Source organism: Pongo abelii, chromosome 11, assembly GCF_028885655.2.
Source record: "Pongo abelii isolate AG06213 chromosome 11, NHGRI_mPonAbe1-v2.0_pri, whole genome shotgun sequence".
Taxonomy (NCBI): domain Eukaryota; kingdom Metazoa; phylum Chordata; class Mammalia; order Primates; family Hominidae; genus Pongo; species Pongo abelii.
Window position 1 is genome coordinate 88,599,725 of NC_071996.2, and position 18,118 is coordinate 88,617,842.

At 35.6% G+C, this 18,118-nt stretch overlaps 1 protein-coding gene across 2 annotated transcripts in view; it reads left to right on the plus strand.

Moving 5' to 3' along the window:
- Positions 1-18,118, plus strand: part of FSIP2 (fibrous sheath interacting protein 2) — an 88,984-nt gene that overhangs the window by 24,075 nt on the left and 46,791 nt on the right. For both annotated transcript variants that reach the window (XM_054549572.1, XM_054549574.2), the window contains exons 11-15: positions 288-333; positions 1,499-1,605; positions 2,824-2,887; positions 14,411-14,468; positions 17,958-17,994. In XM_054549572.1, coding sequence (XP_054405547.1) covers positions 288-333; positions 1,499-1,605; positions 2,824-2,887; positions 14,411-14,468; positions 17,958-17,994 — 312 coding nt within the window. The remainder of the gene's footprint in view (positions 1-287; positions 334-1,498; positions 1,606-2,823; positions 2,888-14,410; positions 14,469-17,957; positions 17,995-18,118) is intronic.

Below are 18,118 nucleotides of genomic sequence, written 5' to 3' on the forward strand. Positions count from 1 at the left end.
CCAACCACAGCATGTATTACCATGCCTTAAGGCAAAGTAGGAAGACTGGAGAAGAAGTAAGTTTATACATTGCTACATATTGAACTCAGTTTTGAACTAGTTAAATTTGAGATTATATGAAAGGTATCCTAGGAGGTTGATATGTATTTTACCTAAACAGTTTTTATGAGTTACAGGTTAAAAGAGGGAAAACATCTGTATTAATTGGTTAATTGATAGAAGGCAGAATCTTTTTTGGAAGTACAGTTACTAATGTAATTTTTTCTCTTTAATGTGGTACCATGTAGAGAGATGGGATGGTATCTAAAAACTCGAGTATTTTCGACGATAGAGGTAAGAAAATACACAATAGTCATAATTTTTCTGTTATTAGGTATGCAATTATAGTTTTATTATATATTTTAAGTTGTTGTATCTGATTATAAAAATATGCTTATTCTAAAAAATTAAGGCTGATATAAATTTTTTATGAATATAAATATTATAATTAGCCCATATATTTGAGTGATTGATGGATGAGTGTGCCTTTTGGAATTTGCAAAGTGTGGAAAAGATAGGGTCCCTGCTGTAGCTGTTTGTAGTTACAGATAAAGATGCTGGCATACTGGCTTCAGGAGATTGGAATACAGAGAACTGTCCCCAAGATTGTTTCCATATTTCACTGCCATTAATTTCCAACAAATGATACATTTTGTTTCCCATTTGTCTTTAAATGAAATATTCATTACCCAATATCTGTGTGCCTTGTTATATTTATGCAAGTCACTAAATATACTCACATACATATCTGACATATGCATACAGAAAACATGAGACATCTTCCTCCAGTGGCTAAGGATCGCCTCAAATTTAATACAAAACTCAATTCATCATCATCTTCCTGACCCTTTTATTTCACCCAGGCACAAAACCTAAGTTGCCTTGGACTCTTCCTCTTATATTTTGTATCTAAAAGTTCACATTTTCTGTCTACTCTACTTCCTTAATTTATTTTGATCTTCACTTTTTTCCATTCCCATTGCTCCTACCCTTGTTTTCTCCATTCTTCACTATTGCAGTAACCTTCCTCCAATTTCATCTTCCTCTTTTTAACCCACTATACATTTTTCTATGAAACAATCTTCCTAAATCACAGCTTTGTTTATTTCAGTATCCAAATGATTTTTCATTGCCTAATTACTCAAATGCAAACAGTTCATTCTAGCAGTGGGCTGTGGTTATAGCAGAAGATTAAGCTGGCATAAAACATTAAATAAGGATTTCAGGCTTATCCTTGAAGGCAATGGGAACCATTGGAAATTTGTAGGCAGTAAACATCAAAAAAGACATGTTATTTTTGGAGATATTTCCTTGACTCAAATAAATCCCTGATTGTGGCAATTCTAGTCACTGTAGCAGCTGAGCAGGGAGAATGTTGGAGTAATGCTGTAAATTAGTATTAACCCTTGTCCCAGCAATATCAACTTCTCATATTTAAAGTTATCTCTTCTTTCTCTAGGAGTTATAAATATTTCAGGCCAAGGTTCAATTATTTCAGCTCAGGTATCACCCACGAGAAATTTTTCCAGAGTTTCACAGGCATTTTTGGATCCTTCAAAAGAAGAGGTATGTAGCAGTTCTTTTACCCCAAATACAAACACAATAAAAGGTGTTTATTTTGATCTTATGGTCATAATTGGTATAAAATGTCATGATTTATGTAACCATACAAAACAACTTTATTCCCTGAAATTAGTCATACAATAATAACATTTTAATAGCCCTTGAACAGTCTGCTTAAATGTAAGCTACAAGATGTTAGTTCATGGTACGTATCTGCAACTTTTAGAGGAAGTATAAAGTTGAACTTCTTTGACTGGGCTTGTACAGTAATGATTTAGTACTTTTTGACCAGTGATCAGTTACCTGCTGTTCGAGAGATATCAGCAAAGATTCAGGGTATAGCTTTTGGACATGAAATAGATTTTCTCTGTGGGTTGCCAACTTGTTATAGGAGCTAAACATGTATCTTTGGTTTCATTATTAGTATAGTATTAACTAGCTCAACTGCCCTAGGGAATTAATGTGGTTTGAAACAGATTTCAATAAACTAGCAATTTACTAAATTATTTCCAAAAGAATTCTTCATAACTAGGGTAGAAAGTGGCATCATTTTCCGTGTCCTAGAATGCATAATAATTGAGACACTAAATTATGTATAAATCCTAAAATGTAGTATGTTTACCGCAATGCGATTTTCTGTAGTGCAGTTTTATAATAAACATTTGACAAATGTACATCAGGCTTAGTTCACTGTTCTACTATATCAATAGCCACATTAAATATGCTAAGAGTAAAAAAAAAATTTTTAACAGCTTTAACATTGGGAGTCATATTGGCCAAAATATTATAAAGGCTATGCCCTTAACTTAAAAAAAACTCCTTTAAAAACAGTGTCTAAATTTTATTACTGACTTTTTTAGGGTAATGTGTGCACTATCAGCATTGCCATCCATATTAAATCTTAGATTGCCATCCATATTAAATCTTAGATGTGTTAGATGAAAGTACAACTATATGCTAAATCCTAAAGTCTCAGCAAATTACCAAACGTGTAGGTGGTTTTAAGTATAACTTTTGATACAACTATGAACTTTGAATTCTATAAATAATACCTGTAATATAAACATAATAAAAACATGTGCATTTCTTATAAATTGACATTAAAGAGAAATTCTCAAAATCTTAAATTTCTGTACTATAAATATAGAAATAATAGTTGATGTTTGAGTCCTAAAAATTTTTTTTGTGGATCTATTTGTTTTGCTGTTGTGAATTATGTAGAAGGAGACAAATGCTGATTGGGATGGAAGACCAACCAAGAGATCAAGCTATCTCTGCAAATCAGGTAAATATCAGCAGTAATTATTGAGTAAATCTTGCATTCTATTTATTCTTTCAACTAACATTTATTGAGTTTTTGCTTCATCTTAGATATGGTGCTAAGTTTTAACCATTCAAGGAAAAATGGCACAATATTTGCTCAGGGCTCTTACAGTATACTTGGAAAGACAGTCATGGCCCAATATGATAAAAGCAATAAAGGAAGTGGGTATGTGTAAAAGCTGAGAAAGTTATGGGAAAGAGAATGCATAGACCTATCTAGGGTCATCACAGAAGCCTTTATAATTTAGAAACAGACTGCGTTGAGACATGAAGGATCAGAAGGAATTTCCTGTTTTCTTTTTGTTATTTTTATTGTTTGTACTAATGTTGACAACAAAAATTTGAAAAAAAAATTAAATTATTTGTACTCATATCCTTATACTTACTGTGTTCTGCTTTTACAGCAGCTTCTCTCCCACACCACAACTTTATTAAGGTATAGTGGATAATTTAAAACTGTATATATTGACGGTACAGATGGTCCCTAACTTGTAATGGTTCAATTTAGGGTTTTTCAACTTTACTGTCGGTTTATTGGGGTATTAAATGCATTCTCAGCTTACAATATTTTTGACTCACAATTGGCTAATCAAGATGTAACACCATCCTAAGGCAAAGAGAATCATATACAACTTGATATGTGTATATACAGTGAAGTATTCACCACAAGCAAGCTAATTAACATATCCTCACTTCACGTAGTTACTATTTGTGTGCGGTGGCGGAAGAACACTTAAGAGCTACTCTTTTAGCAGTTTTTAATGACACAATATTGTTAACTATAGTCACATTGTTGTACATTAGATCTTCCACACTTATTCCATCTTATATATCCTCCTCCCTGTAACTCCTGGTAACCACCATTCTATTCTCTGTTCCTATGAGCTTGACATTTTTATATTACACATATAAATCATGCCATTTTTAGTCTTTCTGCATTTAGCTTATTCCACTTAGCATGATGTTCTCCAAGTTCTTTGATGTTGTCACAAATGGCAGGATTTCCTTTGTTTGAAAGGCTAAATAGTATTGTATTATATCTGTCTGTCTGTCTGTGTATCTGTGTTTATTTATACATCTACTTAGACAGATAGATCTATCTCTTGGTATATATCAGACTTTCTTTATCCCCTCATCTGTTGATGTACATTTGTTTCTATATATTAGCTATTGTGAATAATGCTGCAGTAAACATGAGAGTGCAGATATCTCTTCAACATACTGATTTCATTTCCTTTGGATATATACCCAGAAGTTGAATTGCTAGATCATAAGGTAATTGTTGAGGAACCTTCATATTGTTTTCCACAATATCTGTACAAATTTACATTTCTACCAACAATGTGCAAGGATTTCTTTTTCTTCACAATCTTGCCAATGCTTGTTGTCTTTTACTTTTTTGATAATAGGCATTCTAAGAGATCTGAAGTGGTATATCATTGTGGTTTTGATTGTATTTTTATTTTTAATAATTTTTTTTACTATTGAGTTGTTTCAGTTTTTTATATACTTTGGATAATAACACCTTATCAGATATATGGTTTACAAATATTTTATACAATTCTCTAGGTTGCTTTCTCACTCTATTGATTGTTTTACAGCAATGCAAAAACTTTTTAACTTGATGCAATCTCATTTTTCTATTTTTGCTTTTATTGCCTGTGCTTTTAGTGCCATATACAAACATTTATTGCCTAGATCAACATCAAGAAGCTTTGTATGTTCTCTCTTACAATTTTATGCCTTAAGGCCTTACATTTATATCTTTAATTCATTTTTTGTTGTTTTTTGTATATGATGTGAGGTAGGGGTCCAATTTAATTCTTCTGCCTGTGGACATACCATTTTCCCAACAACATGTATTGAAAAAATTATCTTTCCCTATTGTTCTTTTTTATGTTATTTTTAATTGGCATATAGTTATTTTCTATATTTATGTTGTTTTATTTTATTTTTAATGGGCAAATAGTTATTTTCTTTATTAAGAAAATATTTTATTTTAGGCTGAGTCATACATGTGCAGGTTTGTTTTACAGATAAACTTATGTCATAAGGGTTTGTTGTACACATTATTTCATCACCCTGGTACTAAGCCTAGTACTAGTACTCAATCATTATTTTTTCTGATCCTCTCCGTGCTCCAACCCTCTACCTCAGTGTCATTCCCCTCTTTGTGTCCATGTGTTCTCATCATTTAGCTCCCACTTATAAGTGAGAACATGCGGATTTGGTTTTCTGTTCCTGTGTTAGTTTGCTAACGACAATGCCCTCCAGCTCCATCCATGTTCCTGCAAAGGACATGATCTAATTCTTTTCTATGGCTGCATAGTATTCCATGGTATATATGTGCCATATTTTTAAAAATCTAGTCTACCATTGGTGAACATTTAGGTTGATTCCATGCCTTTGCTATTGTGAGTAATGTGCTGCAATGAACATACACATGCATGTATCTTTATGATAGAATGGTGTATGTTCCTTTGGGTATATAGCCAGTAATGGGATTGCAGTGTCAAATGGTAGTTCTGTTTTTAGCTCTTTGAGGAATCATCACACTGCTTTCCACAGTGGTTGAATTATTTACACTCCCACCAACAATGTATAAATGTTCCCTTTTCTCTGCAACCTTGCCAGCATCTATTATTTTTTCTTTTTAATACTAACCATCCTGACTGGTGCAAGATGGTATCTCATTGTGATTTTGATTTGCATTTATCTAATGATCAGTGATATTGGGCTTTTTTAAATATGCTGCTGACTGCATGTTTATCTTCTTTTGAAAAGTGTTTGTTCATATCCTTTGCCCTCTTTTTATTGGGATTTTTTTTTCTTGTAAATTTGTTTACGTTACTTACAGATGCTCAATATTAGACTCTTGCCAGATGCATAGTTTGCAAATATTTTTTCCCATTTTGTAGGTTGTCTGTTTACTGTGTTACTAGTTTCTTTTGCTGTGCAGAAGCTCTTTAGTTTCAGTAGATCCCATTTGTCAATTTTTGCCTTTGTTGCAATTGCTTTTGGCATCTTCTTCATGAAACCTTCACCAGTTCCTATGTTCTGAATGGTATTGCCTACGTTGTCTTCCAAGGTTTTTATAAATTGGGTTTTACATTTCAGTCTTTAATCCATCTTGTGTTGATTTCTGTATAGGAGGGGCCCAGTTTTGATCTTCTGCATATGGCTAGCCAGTTATTCCAGAACCATTTATTGAATAGGGAATCCTTTCCCCATTGCTTGTTTTTGTCAGCTTTGTCGAAGATCAGATGGTTTCAGGCCTATGTATCTATTTTTGTACCAATACCATGCTGTTTTGGTTACTGTAGACCTGTAGTACAGTTTGAATTCAGGTTGATGCCTCCTGCTTTGTTCTTTTTGTTTAGGATTTCCTTGGCTATTCAGGCTCTTTTTTTTGGTTCCATATAAATTTTAAAATAATGTTTTCTTGTTCTGTGAAGAATGCCATTGGTAGTTTGATAGGAATGGCATTGAATCTGTAAATTGCTCTGGGCAGCATGGTCATTTTAACAATATTAATTCTTCCTATCTATGAGCATAGTACCTTCTTCTACTTGCTTGTGTCATCTCTGGTTTCTTTGAGCAGTGTTTTGTAATTCTCAGTGCAGAGATCTTGCACCTCCCTGGTTAGTGGTAATTCTTAAGTATTTCATTCATTTTGTGGTTGTTGTGAATCACATTGCCTTCCTGATTTGGCTCCCAGCAGGCTATACATGCATGGCACCAGAATTGCTTCTGCTGAGGGCCTCAGGAAGCTTCCACTCATGGCAGAAGGTGAAGGGGAAGCAGGCATATCACATGGTGAGAAAGCAGCAGTGGGTGGGTGCCACGCTCTTAAACAATCAGAACTCAGAGTGAGAACTCACTGTTTACCATGAAGTGGTCACAAAGTCATTTATGGGGGATCCATTCCCATGACCAAAACACCTCCCACCAGGCCCCACCTCCAACATTGGGGATTATATTTCAACATGAAATATTGAGGGGACAAAACATCCAAACCATATCATTCTGCCACTGGCCACCAAATCTCATGTATTTTTTATATTGCAAAATACAATCATCCTTTCCCAATAGTCCCCCCAAATCTTAACTGATTCCAGCATTAATTCAATAAAATGTCCAAGGTCCAAAATTTAATTTGAGATTTAAGGTATATTGCCTTCACTTATGAGCTTGTGAAATCAAAAACATGTTATTACTTCCAAGATACTATGGTGGTACAGGCATTGGGTAGAATTTCCATTCCAAGAGGGAGAAAACAGTCAAAATAAAGGAGCAACATGCCCCATGCAAATCTAAAACCTAGCAGTGCCAACATTAAATCTCAAAGCTCCAAAATAATCTCCCTTGATTCCATGTCTCTCATCCTGGGCACACTAATAAAAGGGGTGGGCTCCCAAGGCATTAGGCAGCCCCACCACTGTGGCTTTTCAGGGTGGAACCCCCATGGCTTCTGTCACTGATTTGAGTCTAATGCCTACTGCTTTTCCATGCTGAGGTGGCAAGCTGCTGGTGGCTGTACCATGCTGGGATCTGGAGTGCAGTGGTCCTATTCCCACAGTTCCACTAGGTAGTGCCCAGTGAGGACTCAGTGTCAGTGCTTCAATCCCACATTTCCCCTTGGCACTGCCCTACTAGAGTCTTTCTGCAGGGGCTTCAGCCCTGCAGCAGGCTTCTGCCTGGGCACCCTGCCTTTGTCATACATACTCTGAAATCTATATGGAGCTGCCAAGCCTCCTTCACTCTTGCATTTTGTAAGCCTGCAGACTAAACGGCACATAGAACCTGACAAGGCTTATGCCTTGCAATGTCCACAGTGGCATCCCAAACTGTACGTGGGCCCTTTGAGCTGAGGCTGGAGCTGGAGTGGCCAGGATGTGAGCAGCAGTGTCCTGAGGCTGAGCAGAGGATCAGTTTCCTGCTTCTGGCCCCTAAAACCATTCTTTCCTCCTCCTAGGCCTCTGGGCCTGTGATGGGAGGGGCTTTCCCAAAGACTTCTGAAATGCCTTCAAGGGCTTTTTTCCGTTGTCTTGGTTGTTAACACTTGGCCCCCTTTTAGTCATGCTAATCTCTCTAGTAAGTGATTGCTCCACAACCTGCTTGTATTTCTGTATTGAAAACACCCTTTCCTTTTCTATCACAAAGACAGGTTGTGAACCTTACAAATTTTTACACTTTGCTTCCCTTTTAAATACAAGTTCCAACTTTAAGTCATTTCTTTGCCCCAATATCTGATTATAGGTTGTTAGAAGCAGCCACATCATTTCTCGAATGCTTTGCTGCTTAAAAATTTGTTCTGCCAAATACTGTAAGACATCACTCTTTAAGTTCCACCTTCCACAAATGCCCAGGACATGGACACAATGCAGTCAAGCTCTTTGCTGAGGCATAACAAGTGTGACCTTTAGCTCAGTTCCTAATAACTTTCTCATTTCCATCTGAAATCTTATCAGCCTGGACTTCACTGTCTATATTTCTATCAGCATTTCAGTCACCACCATTTAACCAGTCTCTAAGAAGTTCCAAACTTTTCCTCATTTTCCTGTGTTCTTCAGAGCCAGAGCCCTCAAACTTTTCTTATCTCTCTCCATTACCTATTTCCAAAGCTGCCTCCCTGTTTTCAGGTATCTTTATAGCAATGCCTTACTTCTTGGTACCAATTTTCTGTGTTTCATTTGTGTTGCTATAAAGGAATACCTGAGGCTGGGTAGTTTATAAAGAAAATAGGTTATTTTTCTCACAGTTCTGCATGGCACCAGCGTTGCTTCTAGTGAGAGCTTCAGAAAGCTTCCACTCATGGCAGACGGTGAAGTGGGGGAGCAGGCATATCACATGGTAAGAAAGCAGCAGTGGGTGGATGTCAAACTCTTTTAAACAGACAGTTCTCATGTGAACTCAGCACAAGAACTCACTCATTACTGCTGTAAGGAGGGCACCAAGTCATCCATGAGGGATCTGCACCCATGATCCAAATACTTCCCACCAGGCCTCACCTCCAACACTGGGGGATTACATTTGAAACTGATATTTGAAGGGGATAAAACATCCAAACCACATCACTCATTTTGTACTTTTGTGTGTTTTCATAATGGTGACTATCACCTGAGTTTAGAATTTTTTTTAGCTTTTCTTTTCTTCCTCCCCTCCCCTCCCCTCCTCTCCTCTCCTCTTCTCTTTTTCTTTTCCTTTCTTTTCTTTTTTTTTGTTTTTTTCTTTTTCTTTTTCAGATCTAGCTCTGTCAATGAGGCTGGAGTGCAGTGGAATGATCTCAGCTCACTGTAATCTCCACTTACTGGGCTCAAGCCATCCTCCCACCTCAGCTTCCCAAATAGCTGAGACTACAGACACATGCCACCACACCAGCTAGTTTTTGCATTTTTTTTAGTACACATGGGGTTTTGTCATGTTGCCCAGGCTGTTATCAAACTCCTGGGCTCAAAGCAATCCATCTGCCTCAGCCTCCCAAAGTGCCAGGATTACAAGCATGATCCAACACGCCAAGCCCAGAGCATTTCTTATAGGATTGGTTTAGTGGTGATGAATTCCCTCGGTATTTGCTTGTTTGGGAAAAACTTTATTTCTCCTTAATTTGTGAAGCTTAATCTTGTTAAATATAGAATTCTTGGCCAGCAGAATTTTTCTTTCAAAACCTTGAATATTTTATGTCATTCTCTTCTGGCCTGTAAAGTTTCTGCTGAGAAATCTGCTGTGTTATTCTAATGACGTTTTCTTTGTAATTGACTAGATGCTTTTGTCTAGCTGATTTTATAATTTATTCTTTCACTTTGACTGTAGTCTGGGACCCCAATTTAAACTTACATTAGATCACCTGATACTTTCCTGCAGGTTACTGAGCCTCTCTTAACTACTTATAAATCTTTTAAAAATACACATGCTTCAGTTTGTATAGTTTCTAATGCTATGTCTTTGAGATTATTTTATTTGTCTGTAGTGTCAAATCACACCAGTAAGTTTTTAATCTCAGATAATGAGTTATTTTACAAGTTCTATTGGCTCTTTTTCTATCTTAACATCTCTGTCCCTCATTAAATGTTTCTAAGGTCTATCCTGTTAATTCTGTCATTTTTGCTATTTCTCAATCTATTTCTGTTGACTAATATTTTTCCTAGTTATATCTCTTCTTTTCTTCTTTCTTTCCATGTATTACATGTTTTATTGCATACCGGACAGTTTTATTGCTATGCTATTGTCGAGTTTTGTCTGCTTTCAAAGACTGAAGAATTTTGTTTTAACAGGTTTATGTATGATCATGATTTTTTAAGGCTTATGTTTAAATGTTGTTATGGGATGTATAATGTCAGTTTTACCTTATGGATCCTTCAGTACTCCTAAATGGAGATGAATTTTCTGGGGTCTCTATAAGATGTGCTAGACATTCAACCAAGTCCCTCCTCTCTTACTAGTCATTTAGGAAATATTTTCCAGTCTTGTGTGAAATTGAGACTGATTCTTTTCACACCTCCACAGTAATCTTTTTTTCCACAAGAAGTTGTCATTTGCCTGGGTATCACACTAGATTGTGCAACTTAATATAGAGCTAAAAACTCAACAGGATGCCATTTTAGAAGCATGGACTTCTTCCTGTATATAGTGCCATATTTTCCTGGTATTATTCTCTACAGTTTGTAGCTGCCTTAGCTTTTTAAAATCTCTGTATAATTTCTAACTCCTCAAATTAGTTAAATCACCATAGTATGTTATTGCCTGGAAAGTGTCTTTAGTTAATAATATGTGGTAATTTAAAACTTCACTTTATCTTTATCCCTTTGTGCAGAGAGTACATTATTGTGATTCCTATTCTCCATAAGTGAAAAGATTATTCATATAGTCTTCTAATTTTCTGATTGATTATGGTAAGAAGGCTGGTCAAGTGTCAGTTATTCTGACTGCAAACCATCAAGCAGGATTTTTAACTACTGAAAGAGATATTATATATGTATTTTTTAACTACATGGTTCAAATTTTTCTGCCGTTGTATCATTTAAGATGTTTTTATTTGTAAGTAGGCTTGATCTCTTCTTTATCATTCTTTTTCAGGTTTGAAAACAAAGTTGTACTAGTTTTGTAAAGAGAATGAGAAAATTTCCACCGTTTTATTCCCCAGAATGTTCAATGTAACATTTAATAATCTGTTCTTTAAAGTTTAGGTAAAATGTGGCAGTTAATATTTGCATCCTATTTACTGTTTCCCCTTTGCATTTTTATGGTGATTACCTTTTCAAGTTTGCCATCTTTCCTTAGTCAATTTTGTTAGATTGTATTTTGCTAGGAAATTATCAATTAGACTCATTGGCCTAGAGGCACATGTAGTTATTATTTCAATAACTCTAATTTCTCCTAATTTTGTGTTTACATTATCTAACACTAACTAGTCTTTTCTCTCTTATTTCCCTTATTTTATTAGTAGTTTCAAAAGCAGCTTTCTTCTTCCTTGGTATTTTCAGAAGTTCAGATTTTTAATTCACTATTTGCTTGGGTTTCTTTTTTTAAAATTTTAATGTCTATTTTAGACCTTTTAAATTATGTTCTAGTTCTTTTAACATTTCTTTGAATGAATACCCTCTTGAAAAGACTGCACAAATTTGGGTATTTGTAATGACTCACAAGACTATATTGAGCATACCAATATAAACTGTATAGCAAAAGATATTGTGTGGCTAGAGAAAGAGAGGACAAGCAAGCATTAAGGGCCCAAGAATCATACAGGCACAACCTCCTCAGAACCCTTATTCACACATGGACACATTTCATTTGTGGATCTATATGAAAAAAATTGTTTTCTGGAAGCTCTCAATGTAGTAGTTCTTAGTAGGGTGTTTTTATGCCCCTCTGTTTACATAGCCAAGCCATGTTGTGTATTTGATTAATCTGAATGAAAACCGTTAGTAAACAAACTAACTCTGAAGTTCTCCAGGGAGGTTTGGGATCTTAAATTTCAAATCATAAATTGCATGGCCCTAGCTTGTGCAAAAATGAAAATCAGTTATCTAAGCTTCCACAGAGTTAAGGATAGAACACTCCCAGACCATCTGTTAACTCTATCTTCCAAAATTGTGGGTTGTTTTTTGTTTTTTGTTTTTTTTTCATGGAACCTCATTCTCTCACCCAGGCTGAAGTACAGTGGTGCAGTATTGGCTGACTGCAACCTCTGCCTCCTGGGTTCAAGCAGTTCTCCTGCCTTAGCCTCCCGAGTAACTGGGATTACAGGTGTGCGCCACCATACTCAGCTAATTTTTGTATTTTTAGTAGAGATGAGTTTCTCCATATTGGCCAGGCTGGTGTCGAATTCCTGACCTCAGGTGATCCACCCACTTTGCCTTTTAAAGTGTTGGGATTACAGGCGTGAGCCATCACACCTGGCCGGGTTTTTGTTTTATTTAAAAATTACATTGTGCTGAGTGCAGTGGTTCATGCCTGTAAACCCAGCACTTTGGGAGGCTGAGATGGGTGCATCACTTGAGCTCAGCAGTTTTAAACCAGACTGGGCAAAATGATGATACTCTGTCTCTACCAAAAATATAAAAACTTAGCCAGGCATGTTGGCACACAACTGTGATCCCAGCTACTTGGAAAGCTGAGGTGGGATAATGACTTGACCTGGGAGGCAGAGGTTGCAGTGAGCCAAGATCATGCCCGGGCACTCCAGCCTGGGTGACAAAGTGAGACTCCATCTCAAAAATTAAATAAAATAAGAAAAAATAAAAATTATAATAATAATAGCTTTCATGCTCTATATTTTACTATGAATGTACAACTCAACACTGTACATTTTGATGTCAGTTGTCCTGCTTTTCATTGGTTTATATGTATTTTTTAACTTTCCCTCCTAGAATCCCTTTCAGTGGTTGGACTTACGATTTTTCAACTTTAGGATTGTGTAAAAGCAATAAACATTCAATAGACACTGTATTTTAAGTACCTATACAACCATTCCATTTTTCACTTTCAGTATAGCAGTCAATCAATTATATAAGAAATTCAGCACTTTATTATAAAGTAGACTTTGTGTTAGCTGATTTTGCCCAACTGTAAGGTAATGTAAATGTTCGGAACAAATTTAAAGTAGACTAAACAAAGCTATTATGTTCAGCAGGTTAGGTGTATTAAATGCATTTCCAACTTAACATATTTTCAACTTATGATGGGTTTATTGTGATATCAACCCCATTGTAAGTCAAGGAGCATCTGTATATTTTTAGGAGCTCTTAGTTTTAATTCTCCATCTTTCGGGGGGCCCAATGTCTTGTTTTAAATGCTCTGACCAAACACTAAATTTCCAGATGTGGCCAATGTCCCTAGGGCAGGTATTAGCTTCAGCATTTGTTTACCACTATAGATTTGTGTTCTCATATTTGTTTTACCTTCAGAAAATTCTCCTATCTCTTTGAAAGTTTAGCTATTTTTCACAGTATGGCTTTAATGCTCTATACTGAATTCTAGGCAAAATTTAAAATATTTGTTTAGCATATTGCTCGAAACCACAGAAGAGATTTTTTGTATTAAAAATAGTGTTGTCTTCACATTTAATTTTCAGATATGGGCACTGTCTTTTTTTTTTTTTTTTTTTTTGAGACGGAGTCTTGCTCTGTCACCCAGGCTGGAGTGCAGTGGCGTGATCTCGGCTCACTGCAAGCTCCGCCTCCCAGGTTCACGCCATTCTCCTGCCTCAGCACCCCCAGCAGCTGAGACTACAGGTGCAGGCCGCCATGGCCGGCTAATGTTTTGTTTTTTAATTTTATTATTATTACACTTTAAGTTTTTTAATAGAGACGGGGTTTCACCGTGTTAGCCAGGATGGTCTCCATCTCCTGACCTCATGATCCGCCCTCCTGGGCCTCCCAAAGTGTTGGGATTACAGGCAATGTCAGTTCCTTTCTCTCTAAAATTGATCCACAGCAAAACATGTTAAGTACTGAAGATATATGTGGGAAGTCATAATCAGGTGTACACAAGAGTAAACAAAATACCGTGTAGCATGAGGAGTTTTATAATATAAACATGTTTAGAGTGCTTTGAGAGCACTGGGAAGGGTATTTATTCAGGTAGGTATCAAGGAAGGCTTTCAAGAGTTAACATAAGCTGAATCAGACCTAAAAGATGAGAAGTTAAAATACAGCACACGGTGTTCTAGACAAAAGAAATTGCGAAATCACAGTCCAGAGAGGCATGAGAAACATGATATATTTAGGGAACTGCAAAATATTGTCTCTGGACCATAGCATAAGTATGAAAGACTAGTCAGAGAAGACACTGGAGAGGTAGATAAGGACATCAGATCTTACAGTACAGGTCCTTGCTAAGGACTTTGGACTTCACTGTGGAGAGTCCCTGAAAGTCTGTAAACGAGGCAGTGATAACAGAGAATAAATACCTACTGGAGGATTACCATTTAGCAAGTTGCTGAGGATGGATACAAACTATGTAATTTTATTTTTCTGATAAATAGGACCTCAGGCTCATACTACAGACCCGGGTATATTTTCTTCTCCTGTTTACACAAATATGTAAGTACCTAAGGAATTATATATAATCATAAATAATTTTAATAATCACATAAGAGTGCTGCTCTTAAGCAAATGATTCCATGGAATCCTCCATTTTTATAGTTCTACTTGGATTTAGTGAAACTTAGTCTTTTGCAGACTTTCAGCACTAAGCTTAAGTTGTAGACAAAGTGAATCATTGTCCTATCCTTTCTCCTTCTCCTTATCTATAATCCAGCTATAGTCAGGGTCTCCATGCCACTTTCAAGTGTATCCGCATCATAGCCTTCTTTCGGTAGTTTCTCATGATCTGGCTTTATTTGTTTGCTTTTCTCTTCTTTGAAACACCTATGATTTCTTATGCTTTTTGAGATTATTGGCTGTCTAAGGCTGGTAAAATAGTTTATAGTATAAATGATTTAATCAGTTATTCCCCCACCCCAAAGGCTATTTTGCAGTTTAATAAAAAATAATAATCTCTCGTAGTGGAAATCATGGCACTTAGAAGAGATAGTTGTTAAGCCCAGGGACTTTTCATTCTTCAAACCTTAGTGACCACCTATTTTGTTGATGTTTATATCTGTTTTTCTCAACTCAAGAAAAGAAAGAGAGGAAAATATGAATCTAAGTAATGGCAGTGAGCTTTGTATTATTTTACACCCAATGCCATCATCTTTTTAAAACATCGACAAGCCAAATGAAGTCTAGGATAGACTTTACAAACCCCAAATTCCTATGAAGATGATTAAGTAAAATAAGTGGTACATGATGGCAAATGGTATTGACATGTTCAGACAAGGCTTCCTGAAATAATAATTTTTACTTTAAGACTGATAAATATCAGTTTGTTTGACTTATTGAGTATTCATATGATACATAACACTGTAAAAGATGCAGAAGGAAGGAAACTGGCTTGTCTAGTTCAAAGCAATAAAACTTGATGACCATGTGTAGACCATATGTAAAATAACATTATTTTATTTATTTGATACAAACGTTTTTATTTATTAGAAATATAAATACCTACCTCTTTAAAGAAAAGGTTAGAAGAGGCTCATAATATAGTTGTAATAACTGCATTTTATATCTTCTCCTACCCAAGAATGTAGAACTACAAAAATCACTTGAATCTTTCACAGCAAGCATTTTGGATATTCTTTCATTAAAGATCTTAGCTTGGTGAAAAATAAAGAACTCTATACCTTACCTGGAGCTTCTTTGCCACTGCTCCAAGAGCATACACACAGATCCAAATAAAGAGCAAAGACACATATGTCACATTCCTCTTGCTCAGGTTTAACTCCAGGTTTTATAGGAGTTTGCTGTGGAAGCCTCACATCTATTCCATCATTTCTTTTCTCATTTATTGCTTAGTTTTCTTGTTCCTGATCATTTGTTTAATGTTACAAAAGATTTATAAAATAGAGATGAAAATTCAGTACCAAGGGAATGAAAATAAAGTAAATATGACAGCAGTGGGAGTAAAGTTGAAATAATTAAGCGTTGCACTTAGGTGATAAGTAACTTTGTATTACAGGGAAGGTATAAGGAGTAAGAGTGAAGAAGGCAATAAATCTACTACCCTGAAGACTGTGGTTAAAACTTGTAGTTTATTTATTGGGTAATAGTCTGATGGTTTTTAGTGGGGGTGTAATGGTCAAATTAGCATACACAATGAATAACTTTGACACCAATATACAGGAAAAATTGAAAGAAAGAAACTCAGAACCAGTTCGCAAAAGCTATTAGTGGCCTGCAAAGCCTTCATTTGGGATTAGAGAGAAGTAGGCACAGATCCGAAAGACTTTAAATAGGAATTTATTTATAAAACATTTATTGAGAACCTACTATGTTCAAACTATAATGTTAGATTTTAGGCAGGTACCGAGATAAAACTATGTTGCTATGATTTCAGGGTATTATTTTTCAAGGATATTATGAAGCTGGAGAGAGGGGATGAAAATAAGACAAGTTAAAACAACACAACCCACTGCTATTACCTAGATTCACTGTTTTTCCTAAATAAGTGCTCTCTGGAATGTTGCAAGCCTTTAATTAATTAGAGCCCCAGAAACTATAATTCTCGTCATTTTTCTTTTGCCAGTTTACTTGTTACTTTTTTGGAGGAATGAATTTCTGAAGATACTTACCCTGCCATTTCTGCTGATGCCATGCTTTATCTGGTTAATAAAATTGTTTTCTAATAGTCATCAATGAAGCTTTTTCAGTTCCCTGACTAATTTTACCTGTAGGCCTTTGCACTTTGTTTGGTTCTGCGTGTATGCTTTTAGAGCAGAAAGTCTATTGGGAACTGCTATCAATGAATACATAGAACTCCTTGAGTTATGTTTTGTGCCAATAATATAACATGAAGAAAACAGAAAAGTGAATCTGAATGCATTAGGTTGCAGAATATCTAAGAGAAAAACCTGTGGAAACTTGAGTTGACCTAAGAGACCAGATCCTAGAAAAACAAATTAGGACAAATGATAGAGAACATGTTACTGACTTCGGCTTTCATGCTCCTAGTTGAATACTGCCAAAAGGTACAAATCTAAGGATAGACTATTGTCATGAAGCCCATTTTATGAACTGAACCCAGTGAAGTTTCTTTTCTCTTCTGCCAAAATATAGGATATAGTTTTCAGTCTGGCTGTTCCTCAAAATTGAATTATATCCCTTGGGGGAAATGTACATTTGATCATGTAGAGTACAGGCCTAGAAAGGAGTGCCACTTTTCTTAAGAAAGTAGAAAGAAAAGAAGCAGTTCAAATCAGCAAAAATATATGAAAATAAATCAGACTTCAGTTTTAGATTTTGTTTTTATAAATATTTATTTTTCTATTATTTTTATGATTGAGTTATTCTTTTTTTGCAATTCAGAAAATTATGTTTTTATTTCATTAGTGTGTGATGGTAAATCTAATAACACATGATAGCATATTGTCACACAGAAAAGGAATGCATCTAAATTGGTATTACATATAGCTAGAAACTTATGATTTTAACCCATAGTTACTGAAAAATCATTCACATATTTTCTTCCTACTGTGGAATATGGGGAGAGGACAGTAGAACTATGGCATTTGAACAAGTAAATAAAGGATTATCAGAAAGTTCTGGTCAGATGCCTTGCTACTCCATCAGGGCTTTTAGCAGTCAGAAGGGACTCATCTGCCCCCTTCCTGCAAATCCTATATCCATTTTCAGAGAAACACAATGTAGGCATGGCTAAGGTGTGTTGAAAGTATAAGGATCAGAGAGATACACTGTTTATGCAGCAGCTATAATTCTGTTCCCCTGGGTAATAAAGCACATTTCTGAAACTAGAGGCCAGTCTAAGGAGGAAGTGAAATAGGGGGGTTGGAAAAAATAGTATATTATTCATTTTGAATTTCTATAGAAAAACTCTTAGATATAACAAAATGATTCAATAATTAGAAATTTTGGGAAAAGTTTTACAAATTTTCGACTCTATGTAATAACTAAATGATCAACCTTTCTTTACAGGCAACAGAACTTGCTGCAAAATTGCTTGCAAGAAAAAGTATGTATCATAAAATCCACCGATAAAGCAACATATTAGTCATACTTTCTGATGCATCATAATAGAAAACATTTTGTTAAGTAATAGGAATCGTCCATTGATATTTGTTAGGCTTCCTTTTTGC